Source organism: Balearica regulorum, chromosome 14, assembly GCF_011004875.1.
Source record: "Balearica regulorum gibbericeps isolate bBalReg1 chromosome 14, bBalReg1.pri, whole genome shotgun sequence".
NCBI lineage: Eukaryota > Metazoa > Chordata > Aves > Gruiformes > Gruidae > Balearica > Balearica regulorum.
In genome coordinates, this window is record NC_046197.1 from 5,565,863 (window position 1) to 5,585,707 (window position 19,845).

General features: G+C 38.2%; 1 protein-coding gene across 8 annotated transcripts in view; it reads right to left on the reverse strand.

The window, feature by feature from the left end:
• TENM2 (teneurin transmembrane protein 2) overlaps positions 1 to 19,845 on the reverse strand; it is a 619,020-nt gene that overhangs the window by 214,575 nt on the left and 384,600 nt on the right. For all 8 annotated transcript variants that reach the window (XM_075766471.1, XM_075766468.1, XM_075766467.1 and 5 more), the window contains one exon: positions 18,388 to 18,597. In XM_075766471.1, coding sequence (XP_075622586.1) covers positions 18,388 to 18,597 — 210 coding nt within the window. The remainder of the gene's footprint in view (positions 1 to 18,387; positions 18,598 to 19,845) is intronic.

Consider the following 19,845-nt stretch of genomic DNA (forward strand, 5'->3'; position numbering starts at 1 on the left):
CTAGTTTTTTCCCTGGGGTGAGATTAACTTTTGTATCGACTCCCCGGGTCAGCCCTTTCTCGGGAGTACTGGTGATGATGCAAGGCGGGGAAGGCGCAGAACGTGGGCGAGCGCGCGCTGAGCTGCTGTCAGACCACGCGCTGACGCCCTGCCCCACTCCGAGGCAAGGGAGGAAGGAGCTCTCGAGCACCATGGCGGTGCACGGAAAAATACATAGGGTGAGAGGTTATGTACAACTAATTACATGCACTGTTATTTCACTTTGCTCTATTGAGCACTATTTACAGAAGACCTAGGCTTTTCAGTAAATCATTAACACGGAAAAAAGTTTTCTGCAGCCTTCCAAAAAAAAAAAAAAAAAATTCTAAGTGATCTTAGTCGTAGTTTTAGGGAGGGGAAAGAACAACAAAATATCCTCATAAACATTATAGTAAATGTGTTTAACACATTTTAAAGGATAAACATTTTGCGAGTGGTCTTATGAGTGAAGCACATATATTCATAAGCTCCACTGACTTAACACATTTGTACAAGTGGACAAAAAAAATTTCTGGCATAATGGTGGATTCACACACATGCGTGAATGCACACTCAGAGTGTTCGATAGTTGTACTAATTCCTGAGTGGTTTAGTTTGCTAAAAAGGGTCATATTTTAATGTTGAATTAATATTAGAGAGTATTTCATGGTGTAGATGAGTCCCTATGTAATAACAGAATATTATTACATCTCACGGATGTAAGTGAGAACACAGCATGATTCCTGTTATCATCTAACTTAATTCTTCTGTGGGCTGGCCGTTGGTTCCGAGTGGCACATCACACCAACTCACTTCACCTTCTGAAAGAACGAACAGGTTCCTATTCTTCCTACTTGCTTTCAAATGGCCGACATCCACAATGCACAATGTAAACTTTGTTTGGATTTCCATACCTTAAAGTCTTTCCTCAGTTTGAAACTTTCCATTATCTCTGCAGAAGCAAGCGCTGTCCTGGGCTTGAATTAAATCGGAATTACTTTTGGGGGAGAAAACCAAGAACCTTTCTTACAAGTTTCCATAAGATCTGAAATAGTCCTAGCTGCAATTATAGAGCGTTTGCTGCTGATAGACACCAAATAGATTAAAAATCACAGGAGTTAAACTGAAAGCAAAACGTTTTCATAAATTACACTTCCAAAAATTAGCACCAGATGCCTTTTTTTTTTTCTGAGATGATTCTAGGGAAATAATGAGCTGCACTAGCCAATCCAAAATTTTATCTGCTGTATGACTTAATTCCCTTCCAAAAAAAAATATCTGTTACACATCTGCAAAAATAGCAAATAGAGACGATAAAAAGTAGCCTCAGTGGTTAACAGCAATTTAAGACCAAGCAATATAAATGTTTCTTAAAACTGTGTCCACTAACAATACTTACACTAATGGTGTTCCTCCATACCTTTCTGTTTGGATCTAGCTTATTCCAAAAAACGTTTCAATTATTTTGAAACACAGCCAAAACCAGAAAAACGTTAGTTCCTACCTGCAAAATGTTACCAAAAACGCACAGGAGAATCTCTTACGTGTTTCTTACAGAAAATCAGCACTGCTCCTTACGGCTTGGATCCTCTCCCCCTGCTATACGGGCAGAGAAACATCTCTAGTGTACCAACAGTGGGATGTATTGGTTTTCTTTACTTCAAAAACTAAATTATAATCAGATGGGTGCACTATCATTCCCTACGTGAAATCATGCAGTTGCTGTGTAAGAAAAATAGATAATTAATATACTATACATTTTTTCAGAGCATGGTTATGATGTGTAATGAATGCTTTGTTTGAAGTGCTTCCTAACAGCATTTTTGTGTAACTTTTTACAGAAATTTCTTAAAACGCAGTGCAATTTGAGCAGTCTGGCATGACTGACTGTTAAAAAAACCCCAACAAAACACAAACAAACAAAAAAAAAAACCCCGAAAACTCCAACCAGCCCACCCTACCCGACGCTGTCTCCCAGGAAATTGTGACAGGCTCTGTGCGAAACCGGGGACCCGCGCACATTAGAAATTCTTTCCCGCAGGGTTAGCAGGTGTGGGCTATGTCAAATAAATTTATTGCAGTCTGTGCTAATAACGAAAATTATAGAAAACCTAGATGAAAGTGCTCTGCATCCAGCTAATTTGAAGCTACCTTACGAGACAATAACAAGCTTCTAACAGTTTTTCCCTTTTTTAAAATACACTAATTATGCTTAATGTTCCCTGTCGCATTAGCTTTCATGGTAATTATATTTCAAAACTTTTGCAATTAGGGTACAGTTAATATTGTGGAATATTGCAATTATTTTTCATTGTGACACCTCTATTGAAAACTGGTGGCATAATGATCACATTGTTCAACTAAATCAGAACTGTAGAAATACGGCAAATGAACCAATTATGCATTATTATTTCTAATTACAGATAATGCCCTTTTCCTTGCTTTTGTCCAGAAGAATTTCTCAAATACCCAGACTCTTCCTAATTTTAAAAAAAAATCTCAACTAAACAATTTCTCCACCTTCATACACATACTGATACATACGTATAGGAAGCACATGTATACTGCACATTACATATTTATAACACGTGAGCATGGACATGCGTGTATGGATACATCAACATACACAGAGATAATTTACCGTTGATACAGGTTCAGTCAATGCTAACTACAGATGTAAATACCACGAAGTTGTGCTCACAGCTTGATCCCTGCAGGTACCTCCAAATGTATTACAAATGCACTCTACACCTTTTCTCATTCAGCCCCAAACAACATTTCCTTATTTCTGCTCAACCTTCCTCTTTAATCAACTCCAGGTCTTGGGCTCTCATCCTTAAGCCTCTAGCTCTCCTTTCTTTCCATCACTAAACCTAAACATCAAACCTCCCAAATTCACAGCCCTGATTCTGCGTTTATTGATGCTGAAGAAGCCCAAGCACCTGATAAATGACAACAGCAGAAATTTCTAAGAACTAATATATGCAACTGTTAAAATCTGAGGTTCACTCCTGGGTTTTGAAGGTCCTGTTTGTAATTAAGCCAGTCTATAATCTGGTAGGACAGAACACTTACACAAAAGTACGCTCGCAGGAATACAGCGGAGGACTCGGAAAGGAACTGCTAAAACAAAGCAGCCAGCCAGGTAACAGGAGACATTCTAAGCGTTTGCAATACCTTAGCAATTCTGAGACTAATTATAATTTACCAACGTTTACATTCTTCGTATGGAATTTTAATCAAAGCTCGCTTAATTAAGTTTTCATTTAAATTACAATAAACCAGTGATAAATAAATCAACGATCAAATCACTGACTTCAAACAGAGAAGACCTTTACCAAAAACCCTGGCTTGCCAAACCCCACCATCTGTACATCTCCCAGCTACCAGCCTAATGAATCTCAAGGTTATATTACCAAGTGTACGATATCATTTCTAGCCAACATCAGACAACGGAAATAAAACATGTATAAGATGTCACTCAATTCCTGGCATGAAAAAATCTGGAAACGAGTTTACATGACTCTTTATTCCCCTCAGTAAAGAACAATGTAAGATTAAAGCAGAACTCCTTCAAAGATTATTTCAGGCAGAAATCTGAAAATTCCAAATCTCAGCTTATTCTATATTGTAGAATAAGGGTTTTTAAGAGTAAAGCCTCTTTTGGTAACCTGAACAATGAGCACATTTTCAAAATGAACTATAAATCTATCTCCTCTGACCCTCTGAAAGTCTAAAAGCTGATTTGAGTGATTAAATGACAGCTGGAAGTCCTGAGAAATCTGGCACAGAATACAATTTTTAAGAATGCCTCGAAGTCCTGCAATCACTAATGTCTCAGCCATCACCCACCTTTCCATCACTTCTTGGCTTGTATTCATTGATTTTAATTTTTTTTAGTTAAGTTTATGTGACTTTATTTTTCTGAACATAGTATTTTTCATGCAATTTTTATTTCCATTGACTTAGACAGTCTTCACCATGTGCTGAGCATTGACAAAACACAGGCCAAAACCTGAGCTGCAAAGCGTGTGTCTCCCATGCGGGTAACATCACTTCAGTATCTGTATAAACGGGAAGGGGATCGTGACTCACGGGGGTTATGTGCACGTATATAGGCATGTTCGATACGAAACTTGCCTATAAACTATATAGGTCTCCAGGCTGGATATGGGCAATAACTAAACACATCTAGCAATATAAATATCTATTCAATAATATCTGCTAAAATATTACTAATAGCAAAATATTATAATAGCTTGAAATAGTTTAACAATAGGGTTATAAATAATGGTTAGTGGTTTAAAAACAGAGATAATATTTTTTTCATGAGGAAAAGAATTAAAAGTATTTAAAATAAATAGCTTTTTTCCCCTAAGCTAATGGCCACATATAAGATCAGTGCTATCAAGTCCATCATATTTGAGAAGAAACTGATCTTCAAAGACACCTCAAACAGATTCTTAGCTGGCAACTTCAACAGTGAGAACATTTTCACACAATAACCATTCCACAGGACACACTTGAAATTTTTTGTTTGCTATGGAATAATTCTACCAAATTCTTTCAAAATTTTCTTTCACATTACAGATAAAAGAGCTTAAAAAGGGTTGGAAGATTTTGAAGATTTATGAAATAAAGACAATACTTATGTGTACCTATTTAATTGCTAGCTTATCCTCTGAAAAAGTATCATGTCTTGGGTCAATTTTCTGGAGCAGTGAAGCATGTAAGCATAGGTGTTAATTACTCTGTTCTTCATAATGATGATTTTTTCTATTGGACAATGATATTTGCTTTACTGACAGCTGTCAGAATATTGCATTAGGATCTCCAGAGGATACAAAACATACACTTCATCATGTGACAGGCTGGGTAACGTAATATTTGAGCATAGCGCTGCCCATCCAAAACGCGTGAGAAATGTCACTTCTGAAATTCCATTACTTTTGTGGAAGAAACTTGGATATGCCAAGTTCAATTAGAAATCCACAGCTATTTTAATTTGCTTCATTATACAATTTTTTAAAAAAAAATTTAATCAGATGTGTGTTGTGTTTATAAGTGGATATGCAATTTTATTTCCTGAAATCTTTACTATGCAGTTTTAATTCTATGCAAATTCCTGATGAACTGATTAGCCCAAGAATGCCTATGTGAGGCACAGCAATCCTCTATAACGAGAGAGCAGAGCTATATGTCGCTCTGAGCCACGGATATTTAAGCACTCCCCAAGTGAGTACCAATGGCTTTTTTGGAGCTCTTCCAGTACTCAGAAAAGCAGCCTAACTTTATTATCATTAAAAGCAACAGCATTATATTTCTTTTCCCTGTCTTATCTTTGTGAAAATTCAGCTTTTTCTTTTCTCCTGGTGATTTGATTTTTATCAATATCGATTCTCAAATGGCTCATGAAAAGGATTCAACTGAGATAAATGGAAGTGCAGAACCTGAAGTTCATTTCTAAATTCAAAAACTTCTTCACAGTACTGTCTCTATGTCTTGACTACATATACAATGTTTGCAGGGGACCAGCCAATAAATCGCTACTATTTTAAAAGCTTGATTATCTGTTCCTTTTAAAATCCGGTAAGTAAGCTTTTAACACTTTCAGCTAAAGAACTGTGGCATAAAAATTTCTGCAAAAATCCTAAGGTATGCATCTAGACAGCATAAAAACTATCCATATTCTGATATGGGCTGCTTGTAAAGTATAAGTGGTTTTAATATCTTTACTTCAAATTGCTTGGCAATGAAAATTCAGCTATAGAGCACATTCTTTTGTCGGTTTACATTTTGTAGTTGTGAAACAGAGATCGCCACATGAAAAAGTGCTAAAAGTAGCACTAGGCATTGAGTTAATGCCTCAAAGAAGATTTAAGAACAAATAAAAGCAGGAGAACAGTTCAATTACCTGAATTTTGATTTACAGGGGTACAAACAAGGAATCATTAGAGAGCCTTTAACCGTCATCTAATAACACAGATTAATAACAAGCAGCTGGGAGAGCAGTAAGAAAATACGTTATCTTTAATTTTATGAAGCCTGTTAGAGCAGGCAGATTTGTGCCACAGGTTGCTCCATGTTTGAGCAATTTGCTGTATGTCTGCTCCAAACATTCTCCATTGCTGGGATATTTTACTCATGGGAATATTTAGCAATGCTCACATATTGTTATTATACTATTAACACTGTCTCCTATCTTCAACAGATTTCAAACTGCAAATTGAAGGTGGAGGAAGCATCGAATCTTAGGAAAATACGTACGTACTTTCATATAGAACGTGGCCATTTCTAGAAGAACACGGTGGCCCCGCAAGTGGAGGATCCTGCTCTCATGGTTGGGTCGCTTTGGGAAGTACTAATGCTTCCCAGCTATGACATTTCCTCTGGGGTTGCTTTGCAGGGAGAAAATAAAAGCTGTTATCTGAAAAAAGAAACAGAAGTCTAACAGTTGCTCAGACTAAAGACTAATGGGGGGGAGATACAGAGAGTTTTGGTGTTGGGAAACATATGGGGGGTTAGAAAAATCTATAGAGAGGAAAGCTCTTTCTTTTCTGTTTATTTATTTTTATTTTCTTGTTCTGCTCTTTGATAACACTATGTTTACACCAAAATCTGAAATGATATAATTTCACTACAGTTTTCTCAAACTTTTAAGATACTTTGTCATAAAACCACCTGAGAGCATTTTCTGGGAATTAGAAATAATTAAACTGCAAAAGTTTTGCACAGACTGAAACCTAATGGTGATATTTCTGTAGATTTTTTTAATGTAACTCAGCATGATAGAGCGTTAATTCCTGAAAAGAACAAACCACAATGTATTTTTTTTGTTAATGAAATGAACCTAACAGATTGGTTATTAAAAACCAGTTCAATATTAAGATTCCTAGAAAGATGACAAAGTATTTAAAGTATATATTTAAACATCTAGCTAAAAAAAACCAAACCAAAACCACATGCATCCTCCCCGCCAAAACCAAACCAAACCAAACCCAACCCCCTAGAGAGAACAACCATCAAACCAGCTATCCACAAACTGAATTTGAGCCTGCTGACCCCTTACAAATTTGGAAATTTTAATTGAATCTGCCTATCCCAGAAAGAAAAATACTAGTCTATAAAGCAGCCTATACTATCCCATGAATAAACCACTGAATGGAAAGGCTGCTGATCCAGCAGGATCTACCAGTACTAATTTCCTCACAGAAATCAAAATGTTAAATATTAACAAGTTGCTATCATCTGAACTGAGCTTGACTGAACAGTTTAACTTCTATGTTACCCAGCAGAGTCAGCTGCGCTGTTGGGGCTCTGGGTCTCGATGAGCAATTGCTGTAGCTCCCCAGAATACAACTGCCATGATAAAGAGCTGTGAAATAGTACCAGTTGCTTTGTGACAGCAGGGTATTAATGGAAATTGTTCAAAAAAAAAAAAAAAAAGAAACAAAAAAGAAAATGAAACAAGACTCTAATGCATTTGTGTTTCTGGCATGATCTCAGAGGAACTGAAGAATGAAGAACGTGGAATCTTTCCAGCTGTCAACAATAAAAAAGAAAAGAAAAAAAAAAGATATTGAGAAGAACTGCTGTGTGGTTGGAAATACAAATGAAGAAGCAAGTTTTGTGGCCATCTATGTACTTCTGGATGACGACTTCTGGTGATTGGTATTATATAACTTCTTCCTGTACACGATTTGGAAGAAACAACTGTGCTACCTGTGCAGATGGACTGCGCTGCAGCTGATGACAGTATGCTTTTCAAAGTTGGGTTTCTAACCAGTCTCTTGTGTCCTTTCCTGAGATTAGTTTTAGAAGTATAGTCCCTCACCAGCCTTTCTGCGTTCCCAGAGCCACCAATTCTCAGTCTGTTCGTACGCATCGGTCTCCATACCCTCACCACGCTTCCGAGTCGCAGTCTCAAATTGGAAACTCAGTGCCTTGGAAATTCCCCCTTTTCTTCAAGGCGGTCTAGTTTTCTCCTCTCCCTCTTCTCCAGCTGCATAGGGCACTCACAAATGTAACTGACTGGCCTTACCATGTCTATCAAGTTCATGAATTTTAGAACAAATTGCTATTCTTTGTTTCTGCCTAGTGCCTGTTTCACACCACAAGGAGACAAACTATTCATGAATATCTAATTAAATTTTGCTACGTTTTTAGCTGAAAAAGATAGGGGAGGAAGGGAGAAGAGATTTGGAAAATTCAGAAACATCTAATTAAAACAATAGCTATTTCATTTTGAAATGCCAAACCATTTAATTTGGAAGATTTTTAAGCAAGTATTTTCACCTTTCATTTTGAGGATTTGCGTCTGTTGTTTTTATTTTAATCCATACTCAAAGTAAAACAAAAGGTTGAAACTTAAAATGGAAAAAAAAAAAAGCAAACCCACTTTTTGCTTTAGATTGAAGTAATTCATATTGCTCTCCCTAACCAAATTTGCAAACTGAAAAAGTCCAGATTTCTTCTTTCCTTCCACACAAGCCTTACCAATTGCCTGTTGGTTTGGTTTGGGTTTGCCTCCACATTACTCCCTTTTGCTTTTGTAGCAAGTTTTCAGCTGCACTGGAAACGAAGGTGCCAGGAGTTGATGACAGCTGTACGGCAGGGTCACTAAGGATTTACGCGCACTCCCAAACCACCCCAGTCCCAATCCTTATTCCTGCTGCTTGATCGAATAATTCAAAGCCATCATTTACCACGTGAGCTCTAACTCCCCAAACTCCCCTTTCTTGACTTTGAAAATTATGTTTTCAGAAACCATGAGCTCACAAACTTACAAAGATTTTACATCTTTTCACGTTTGCTAGTCCCTATAACTGACAGATTTGTGTCAAGTGAAACAATTAGCCGCCTGTTTGTGGGAACAAGTATGAACAAACACGCTCAAACACCGCGTTTTGTTAGGCAGAATATTTCACACTTCACTACTGCGTGTATTAACTGAGAAGTTAGCCTGGTGTTTGGAGTGCAAAATTCCCACTGATTCCAGTAGAAAAAATGATTTGTAATCCCCAAAATAATTACCCTGGCCTATACATTACAGATTTAATTAATCCACTGTGCAATATTAAAGTTCAGATTTCTGAGTTCTCCCCAAATCATGTGAACTAACAGTTGCGACCTCCCATTCTATGATATACTAACAACTGATATACAACAACTTGGGGATCCAAGACCAAGAAGGATGTTTCAAAGTAACAAGGTCATAAATCCTTTTCTTACGGAGTACTGAGATAATACTGAACTTTTCTGTTGTTGTCACGAGCGGAAGTTTTGGGGCACGGAAGTTCACAGTAAGCCGGTCCCTCTTTGGCAGATTTTGAAAGATCTAGCAGCAGAGGACGACTGTTAGGGGTTTGGTATATATAGGCTTCTATACCCACACAGTGCTTTTTATCGTTTATAAAAGGTCATTCTCATTTTCTACAGTGTCCTAGTTATTGCTCCTAAGTTAAGAGAGCATCAAGGACAAGAAGCCTTCTCAAAACAATACAACTTCCATACTATGTTGCCAATTCTCTTTCCTTTTGATTTACGATTTTTTTTTCAGATCCCAGGTATGCAAGATAAGTAGCAGCTATCACTGTAATCATAAAGATGCCGTTATTTTCTGCTTGTATGCATGCATTTATTTATTTCTTTCACAAATCATTAGACTTGACCTGAGTAAAAGGAGTGAAAAGCTCAATTACTGAAAATCACACTGGTACAGCCCTACGATATCCAACGCAAATGCATTAAATAAAAGGAACTCCTGTGAGGGAGCGACATGTAAGGCAATACCTTGGTGGGGTGAGGCAGGGACTGGAGGAGAGCTGAATGACAAACAGCACCCCACGCAGATGGAAAAGGTCACTGCAATAAAAGCTACCTAGGGAACCGGGAGCAAGCGCAGCATTGCTACAGACTGGAAGAAAACACAGAATCCAAACCAACAGAACAGAGCGAGGGACGCGATTTGATTCACATGTGAATGCCACAGATTGAGCTGTGGAAACATTTGGGGAGCTGGCAAAATGGAACAGGATTCTCTGTATGCCATGATGTCAAGATATCTGAAAAAATAAGCGTTTACTCAGGCCAGTAATTAACTTTTACAAACAGTCAAAGTCCTCAGCTTTTCTGTGTAAGAAAATCAATTATATATATTTGTAATGTAATAAAGGCAGCAGTATGGTTTGGTTGATTAGCTCACATGAGAAAAATAACCCCTCATCTGTAGGTTTGGTAGGTCATTATTACAAACAACATGGGGGTTACAAACAACAAAGGCGCTGGTTGGTGCAAGACTTGCACTCAAACGCCTTTGGTTCCTGAATCTGTAGAGTGGCATAAGCCAGCTATCCACAGGCGATAATCGGGACAGACACGATGCAAACAAAGAGCATCACCGCAGACAGAACCAAGCTGAAATGCCATGCTCAGCTCTGAACGCATCCCACAACAGCAAAGCCTCTCAACATTTATTTACTCAGCCTCCCAACACAAACCCACGGTGTGCACCTCCATTGTGCTCCCTCTACAGGAAACATTCGCAAATTTGCATCAAAATAAAGCAGGGGAACCACACACTTTTATCACATTTCCACTGTGACAGTGGCTGCACAAGGTTGCTGCTAAAGTTGAAATCATAAGACAGACAAAATCCTGGTCTACAGCAGCATGCATCAGCAAAACCCAGCAGAAGATGCAGTGATGCAAACAAAGGAGTCCTCCTTACAACATGGCTTAATCCAACTGAGGAACTGGATTAGGAGGTAACAGGAGAGCATATTTTGCTTGAGTGAGTCGTGTTTTCAGTGGAGAGTTTCGTCAATAAAGCTATATATGCAAACCCTTTTAGTGTACATACTCCCTGAGGGCAACCGGGCTGTTACTGGTAAACAGAAAGGGAAAAATATTCAGAATAAAATGAGAGAGTTCAGGTTTCTGTCAGTTTATGCTGAAGGGATATAAAAGACATGCATGGGAGAACTGTCAGGCAAGAGTCAGGCATGAATGGGAGGAAAAAACCCCAAGCCCAACAGTGAGAATAATTAATAATCACTGAGCGGTTTCCTCAGCGATGTGGTGAGTTCTCTATCTCTTGTAGTTTTTTGAATAAGATTGAACATCTTCTAAAGGAAAAGAAGTCCTAATCTATATTGACTTAATCATTCATTATATGAAGACAAACTCAGTTTCTAAAGATGTTAACATGATCAATAGATGACATATATTTACAGATTTACCTGATAACATGCTAATATTTATAAGCATATTAGAAATAGGTATTATATAACTGTAAATATATTGAAGTCATTATATAACCAGGAATAATAATTAAGCACATGATCAATTGACAATTTATCATGTAAATAAAAGCAGAAGCGTATAACTTTGTCTTATCAAAATCAGGAAACCCATAAGCCAAGATATTGACTCAGATGAAAAGTGTCTCCTTGCCTTTTTGTAACAGCATTTATTTGGACTTCTAGGGAGAAAGAATAAAATGATTACACTTTTCTTTATTACAAAACCAACCAACCAACTGAGTATATGAAAAAAAAAAGATGGAAAAGGAGTTACTCTGTTATAACTGTAATATCCCCAATGCCCTTCAGTTTTCAAGCAGGGTGCCAAGTCTGGGCACCCCTTTTCTTGGTACAAGGGCATGGAGCAACACTATCTAGCCTTTAAGTTTCAAACGCACGACATTTATTGGTCATCTGAAACCAGCTGCTAGGACACAAAATAAGGATCGGTAATGAGAAAAAATGAGGCCTGACTGGCCATAGTAATGAAGCTGCTTCCCAGCCACTACGGTAGATATCAGAAAACAGCAGAGTAACATGCTGGAGAAAAGGAACCTTGGGAAGTGAGTACCGCCGCTGCTTTCATTACTACGGAGGCTGTCGGTTTAACACATTCACAAGCCTTAAACTAAAATGATGTAAAAGCAGCAAAGAAACATCTCTGCAGCTCTCAAAACCGTGGTGAGCTTAAGACAAATACAGAAACAACAGAATTGGAATCTGTTCCCAATTCTATAGCTTTTTATAACGCATTATCATTTTTATTACCATAGAACCTTCTGTTTGAGAGTTGTTTGTCTGTTACAATTGTGAATTCATAAATTAATACATACAATGTTTCTGCAATCTCTTAATATCTAGAATCACGTCTTCTGGCTGAAACTCAGACATCTGCTGGCATTGTCAACATATGCTACACAGATTAGCAGCAGCAATAATATCAGTAATAGTTTGCAGCAACATGGAGCAAATACTTAAGAAAAAGTACACCCTTCAGTTTCAATGGGAAAACATCGTTCATGCTCTTCCCTCCATTTCTAATTTCAATCCGAAGCTCTAAAATTAGACCTAGCACTCAAGAGATGCAACAGAATTAGCATGTGACCGGCCATTAAGGATTTAGAGAATTTAAGTATTAAAAACAAATTGGAAAAACCCAACTATTTGCAGACTGTGCTGCTAAATATATACTCTGTTTCAAACAATATGCAGAGAAAGAGACTATTCCTTAAAACCCCGAAGCTAAGAGCTGGTCTTCACAGCATAAACACTAGAAACCAAGAGGTTTTAGTTTCTATGCCATCTCACCCAGCGCCAGGGAGGACTGTTTACGGGGCACTGTCACCTGCAGAAGAGAAGCCTCTGAGCGACGCCGGCTGATGGTCAGCGTCCCGTGCCCCGGATGCCCAGGTACCCCCCTGCAGAGCTGCTGCCCAGCCGCTCAGCCCCAGCACGTACTGGTACGGGGGTTACTCCTCCCCAGGTGCAGGGCTTTGCGTTTCCCTTCCTTGACCCGCATGAGATTCCTGTCAGAACGTTTAATGCGCAGTACTGAGCCTGGTTAACTGTGGAATAGCTCCTCCAGCAATCCAGCAACTGGATATCATGCTGGGATAGCTACGCATGCCTACGTCTCTTGTCTGCAGCTTAAACCCACGTCTTTCTGGCAATAAGATGAAGGTGCTACCTACTGAGATATCCAAACTTTTTTATTTTGTCTCTTAAGTAAGCCAAAGTCAATCCTTCATAAGGAAAAAAAAGCAGCGCTATGGATTCTAGATTTTCGTTGCTATTTCTTTATTCTCTGTCATGTAAGTTGGCAGATACAGCAACTACTTTCTCCATTGAGTAAGGGGTGATACTTAATTATCTGAAGGAGAGGTAATTATTTTTCTGCAGGATTTATTTATTTCTTAAAGATTACCGTCTTCTGTATGGGTTTGCATTATACACTAGAAATTGGAAATATCTGTTTATTTAATGCTAGATTGCAGAGGGTTATAAAACATACACTTCCAAGCACTCCCAGCAGAGGATCTCAAACAAGACCTCCAGCTACAGTGCATTAATGAAAGTTCTGCCTTCCTTCAGGAAAAAAAAAAAAATTTTTTTTACTGGATTAAACTGCAAGGAGGTGGTGGTAATTATAATTACGAAATCCTATAGACAGGTAATATCTGTTGAACACAGGACATCCTTCTAGATATTTATACAGAATATAATGAATATTGATATTTAACATAATAAATTAACACAAACTAGGGTCATAAGCATAAGAGTCTTATTCTTTATTTCAACTGTAACTCACAGACAACACTGAACAACAACAGTTATTTCACTCAAGCCAACCTATTTCTCCATTCCTCTCTCCTCACTGCCAATATCTGCTTGGAAAAAAAAAAAAAAATCAAAGCAAACCCTGTCTTCTAAGCAGTGTCCAAACTACTCTGTGGGCAAACATAGCTACATTGAGCCAACTGCTTTGTACTATCGTCTCTGAGCCAAAATGACATGTTAACACTGAAAAACTGGGCATGATCCCCCTTCCAGTTAAATGTCAGCAACTTCTTGGGAATCATGACAATATCTAATGCACAGTTTAGAATTTTCCCAAAATAAAAATACTCCAAAAAAATCATTCTGCATCTACTTACTCATTGTTAGAATGAAGATGATGAATGTACATAATTATGAATCCATTATATCAAAAACTATTGTGCAAGTAGGTACATCCTAGGTGTTTTACTCGGGTTGAAAAACAAACAAGCAGGTTTTCTGTTGGGATTCCAAAATTTTGTTTAATACGAATAAATCCTATATAAAAAAGTAAAGGCAAAAGGGCTGGCAACAAAAACCCTTATATTTTTTTTTCTATTTAAGATTAAGGCAATAACCGGCCTGTTATGTTGTATTGTGATTGAAGCCATTAAAATGACATTCCAACAAGATGAGTCACCTTCTATTAGCAGAAGGAAAACACATACAATATATACAGGAAGAGGAAATAAACCTATTCCTACCATTCTAGAAAATGGTGTGACAGGAACTGACCTTCTTTTAAAAGGGGAAAAAAAATCTGCTAACTTTTCATGGATAAAAGGTCTCATTTCCTTCTATAATATTTGTGGTTTTCAAAATACTATCAGCAGGTGCACCAGATTTCAAAAACCTCTTGTCCTTCATCACATATAATTGTGCTGCATATTATATTAAGAAATACAAGCAGAGGAATGTAAGTGATGGGAGTTCAATTAAAAACAGCATAATATCTGTTGCATAGAAAATGATTCTGCAACTGAAATCAGGTTCTAATGAGAGTAAAAAGGAATACATTTTCACATATTTTTAATTACATAGAACTTCCTCAAACATGATTTTTAATAATATATTCCATTAGGTTAACATCATATTTAAAGAAAGTGCATTTTCTGATTTCATTTTAAGTCTGATTTTGAGCAATTATTGTGTCATTGTTCTGCAGTAGAAAGGTTGAATTCATTTACTGTGTGGTTATGCTAGTTATGATTGATGTCGCTTCTCCAAATGATAAACCAATCACCCCGATGATGTAATGTCATTTTAAGAGTGCTATAATCACATTTCTCTCAAACTGGGAGCTCTGATGAGTTCTAACAAAGATTTATTGTAGATTAAAGGCCTTCATAATATCAACAATAGATTGCTCATTTGATGGAAGATTTGATTAGGTAATTTTTTTAGGCAAATGAGTTTTCCAGATATATCAAGAATGGCTGTTGTGAAGGGCACAGGGCAGTACATGTGGATGACTAACACCTCAGATCCAAGAAGACTCATCTTAAACTTGTTGAGGAGCTATCCTGTAATTGTAGAGGTTGAAGCAAGCATAAGTGTACAATCAGACAAACAAGAGAACACTTATTATATAATGTAATCAGGATGAGACTTCTGAAAATATTTCATCTTCAGCACGTACTTTGGAGACTGTGATAGAAACGTTTAAAGAAGAACCTAGAAAGTACTAGCAAATATTTATTAATGATCAAAGATTATCTGGAATCTAAGCCTTAAATTTAAATATCTTCAAATCTTCCTTTTTAACCCAATCTCAAATTAAAAAAAAAAAAAAATTTAATTTATTTACTCTCTCCCAGATGTCTCCCTCTATGTTGCTAAGTTTCCATAGGAACTAAAATAATTTTTCTTTTTAAAAGATTTTTTAAAAATAATAAATAAATAAATCAAAGCATAGTCTACCTCTCCATATCATGTAGATGGTAAAAGCTACTCTGAAAATCTTTCAGGAATAAGGATGAGCCACAAAAAAAGGCGAGCTTTTACAATTTAAGGTCTATGTCACTATGTGTGGTATTTTCATATAAATTCTCTAAAGAAGCATTGTGAGAACTACAGAAAAAAAAATTGAGATCACTAGAAAATGCTTATTAGTTTCCAGAGGACGTATTAAGTCCAGAATAGCTCATGCTACAAAATACTCTCAGTGGTGATCAAATAATTATGTGTCTGCAGTTAAAAAAAAAAAAAAAGCTATTTCTATATTATAGACTGTTCATTATGGAAGGAAATGGAATATTTGGGAGAAAAAATGGTAAAATGCAGAATGAACAAATCAGCCATTTATAAACAAATCAAAGCATATTTGAGCATGCCAAAAAGGTTCATTGGGTGAGTCCACAGTAACAAGTTTGAAACACAAAGTTTTTAAGGATATTAAAAAAAAAAAGACTATTATTTAAAATGAAACATAAAGAGCTCTTCCATCAAACTTTCAGAAGTTGTTTTACTGCAACTTCCTTCATTTGGCTTCATAAGAAAAGCCAGGCTGGCTCACTCAATCTCCAACGGCGGCTATAAATACCAAGTACCCTCCAAGTGTCTTTTTTTGGTTCATGTTCCCTGACCTTGATTTTCTTCTACTTAGCAACCCACACTGCATCTCTCTCATTTACTTCTCTCATTCCCTTTTAAGCCCTTGTAACTGCTCGATCCACCACATCCTTTAGATGCTGGTCTCTCTTTTGTTCTTTGTTCCTTTCTTCAGCTGTCAGCATTCACCTGTCCCTGAGCTGCGAGACGAAGCATGCACGCCCCCAGCAACTCACTCCTGCTTGGTAATGGCCCGTCACTAACCGGGGAAACAGAGCTGCTTTTTCTGTGAATATCACTTTACATTTCTCTGCTCTGAATTTCTTCTGCCATTTTATTGCCCCATTACTTGGTCTCACAAGGTCCTTTTGTGATTCTTCGCAGTATGATCTTGCCCTTAGCACCCTGCCATCAGCTACCTTTCTTAGGCCACAGCTCACCATCTTCTCCAGGGATCTTCATGTCCCATGAAAATTCACCGGGGAGCTCCAACGTCTGCTTACTGTCTTTCAAATAACTGCGTACAGTGCAGGCACCTTCCTTCTTACCCTACGTTAGTTTAGTTTCCTTAAAAGCACTTAGTGACAGATATTGCTGGGACCCTTTTGAAAATACAAAGGCCCTTCATCATTGAGATTGCCCTTATTCAGAAATGGCTGACCCCTTCAAAGAACTCTTAAATGTTTCTAAGGCAGGATTACCCTTCACAGAAGCTATACTGTCTCATCAAAAATAGATCGTATCTGCTTCTTCCCCCTCCCATTTCTATGGTTTCTGCTGAGCTGCCTATTACAGATTTTGAGGTCTGCAGCTCTCCAGACCCTCTAGAACCTCTTAAAAAACCCCTCAAAACTGGTATCATATTTTCCACCCTCAAACCTCAAGTACCAAGGACGCATGCTAAATCTCTGAATTATTATTTCTTTGTGTAATTATATTTTAACTTATCTGAACAGATCACAGGGTTAAAAGATAATTCAGGATGGAAGGAACCCCAGGAGGTCCCTAGTCTGGCCTTCTGCCAAGCAAGGGCAGCTCTGAGGTCAGACCAAGTAGCTCAGGATTTAAACCAACCTGTTCTTGAAACCCTCCCAGGACAGAGACTGCACCAGCTCTCTGGGCAACCTGTTCCAATCCAACACTTAGGGAAAAAGTTTTACCTTATCTCCACTCTGAATCTCATGTTTCAGCTTCTGCTCATTGTCTCATCCTCCCACCACGTACCCACCACCAGCCACTGTTTAAAGGGCATCGTTCAAGTGTAGTGTACGCGCTCACAGAGGCCAGAAGTTCCACACCACATACTATCTCCATACTGTTCACATCCGGTTTGTTACAGGAAAGAGCGACCTCAAGCAGATCAGAAACTGCTTATAAGATATAAACTTACGGTGTTCAGTTAAACAGATAGGAACTGCAGAACAGATATTGATGTTCAAAAAAAAGGCAAAAACCAAGGAGCTATAATAGCCTTCTTTTGTTTTGCCTGTATTTCTAAAAATGGATTGCATCTTTAGTCTGCAATTTTTGGCTGTCAAAATGAAAAGTCAGCATCTGTTAATAAAAAAAAAAAAAAAAAAGAGAGAGAGAAAAGAAGGAAAACTCTAACTACTACAGATTGTATGACTGATAGCAGAGCTGCAAATGTTTTAAAACAGTGGCCTGAAAGACACGGATTAATTTGCTGAAAAGTAGCAGTATGTTAGTTAAATGTGACATTGGGAGTATAGAATCAGACAGATTCTGAAACAAGAACAGACAGACGCAACATGCGTTTTTAGACAGAGAACCTCATCACCTACATGAGATACCGGACTAGCATACGCAGAACAAAGACCCATCGGGTGTGCACCTCTCTTTTACAAGATGCATCAAGGAGCAGGAAGCGTACTGTAAAAAATAAATCCCTCTGATGACAAGAATTCAATATTTTTTTTACACTATTTATAACACTTCTAAAACGAAAAAGCTTTCTATAGTAAAATGAAGGAAAAAACGTATATGATGTATGGTGTTTCCAAAAAAGTTTCTGTGAAATAAAGCAGTAAGATTTTTGTTTGCTCATTTCCATAGATGCTTTCAATTTTGTGGTGATGTAAGAACATATTTGCCAAAAAAAAAAAAAAAAAAAAAAAAGCAGCAGCATAAACCCGGCACAAACATGTCACAAACAAACTCCGTATGTTTGCAATTTTCTTACCACTGCTGGAAGCCTGCTGTGGCCCTGAACACGCTCTTAGCAGATATGAATTAGGAGAGAACTCCTCATCAGGATTGGTGTCCATGATTTGATGGGACGTATTGCTGTCTAGCAATGGCATCTGGCAGCTAACTGGTGGAGGATTATGAGAACTGGGCAGCTGAGCAGATGGGAGAAGGCTAGACGAGGATGTAGGTGGAATGGGACGACCTGTGAAAGAGGATACAGGGATCAAAGATCAGCAATGAATGTAATGAAAAACCCCAAACAGCCAAGTAATTGCACTGTAACTGTCCGTCGTTACGCGTGGTTACTGCTGCGCAGAGCCACAGACCCCCTCCGCTGGTACGAACGCGTCCCTTTGCATCATACCCAAGGCACTGTGAGTGGCTACGTTGTGAACTCGTTCCAAAAACCTCTCCACAGCATCAGCCTGTGACTCGTGAGGTGAGCAGACGCGGGGCAAACGAGAGCAGCTGCCCACCGCTGCGCGGGCACCGGCTCCCGCAGCAGCCAAACGCTGAAAGGCCCCGAGCTGCAGTCTCAGATGCTGCAAAATGCCAGTGTGTCAGCTATGTATTTTACCAGGAGAATTTTCACAGAAATAGTTTGTTTGGCTAAATAAGACCAATGAGAAAGGGCACTATAATGAGTTGATTCCTGGAATTACACCACATCTCTGTAAGCATCTCTTAAAACAATGGTGGCATTCTGTATGGTGGGTTTTGGTTGGTTGGTTGTGGGGTTTTTGTTTTGTTTGGGTTTGTTTTTTGGTTGTGGTTTTTTTTTTTTTTTTTTTTTTTACACCAAGGCAATTGCTGCAGTACAGGGACCTATGAGAGGCATGGACCAAGACCCATATGAAGGCTACCTCCAAGTTAAAGTTCTTCCCGTATTGTTGTAGATCCTTCCAAAACCCACCGATGGATGCAAGGGGAAGCACAGGGGACAGCAGGACTGAAAGGGGATTATTCCATCTGTAGAGACGGGCTAAGCTGGAATATGGGCTGGAAACTCTCAGCTTTCCTGTCCTTTCTCTCTCATTTCTTTCTGCCCTGTAGGGACAGAATTTCCTGCCTGGCTCACCTGACAGATTAATTTCAACTCCCAATCTTTAATGTGTACAATACCGGCTCAGCCCACTCTAACAACGTATTTTTGGTCAACTAAACTAGTGGTATCAAGTCAACAAAACACCCCATTCATACTTATTTATTCTTTGCTTTTGTGAACTTTCCTCTCATAACTTTATATCAATCCATTCCATCAAATGCACACAGGTGAAGACAGGTTTTGGGGTTGGGTTGGTTTTTTTTGCATTGCCTGTTAGAATATGACCAGTTGTAGGGATGAGAGGAAGAGGAGAAACATGCATTCTGATCTCTGCAAGTTTATCTAGTGCATTGGAGAAATTCTTCATGAATAATTTATACATAGGAAAATATGACCTCTGCGATA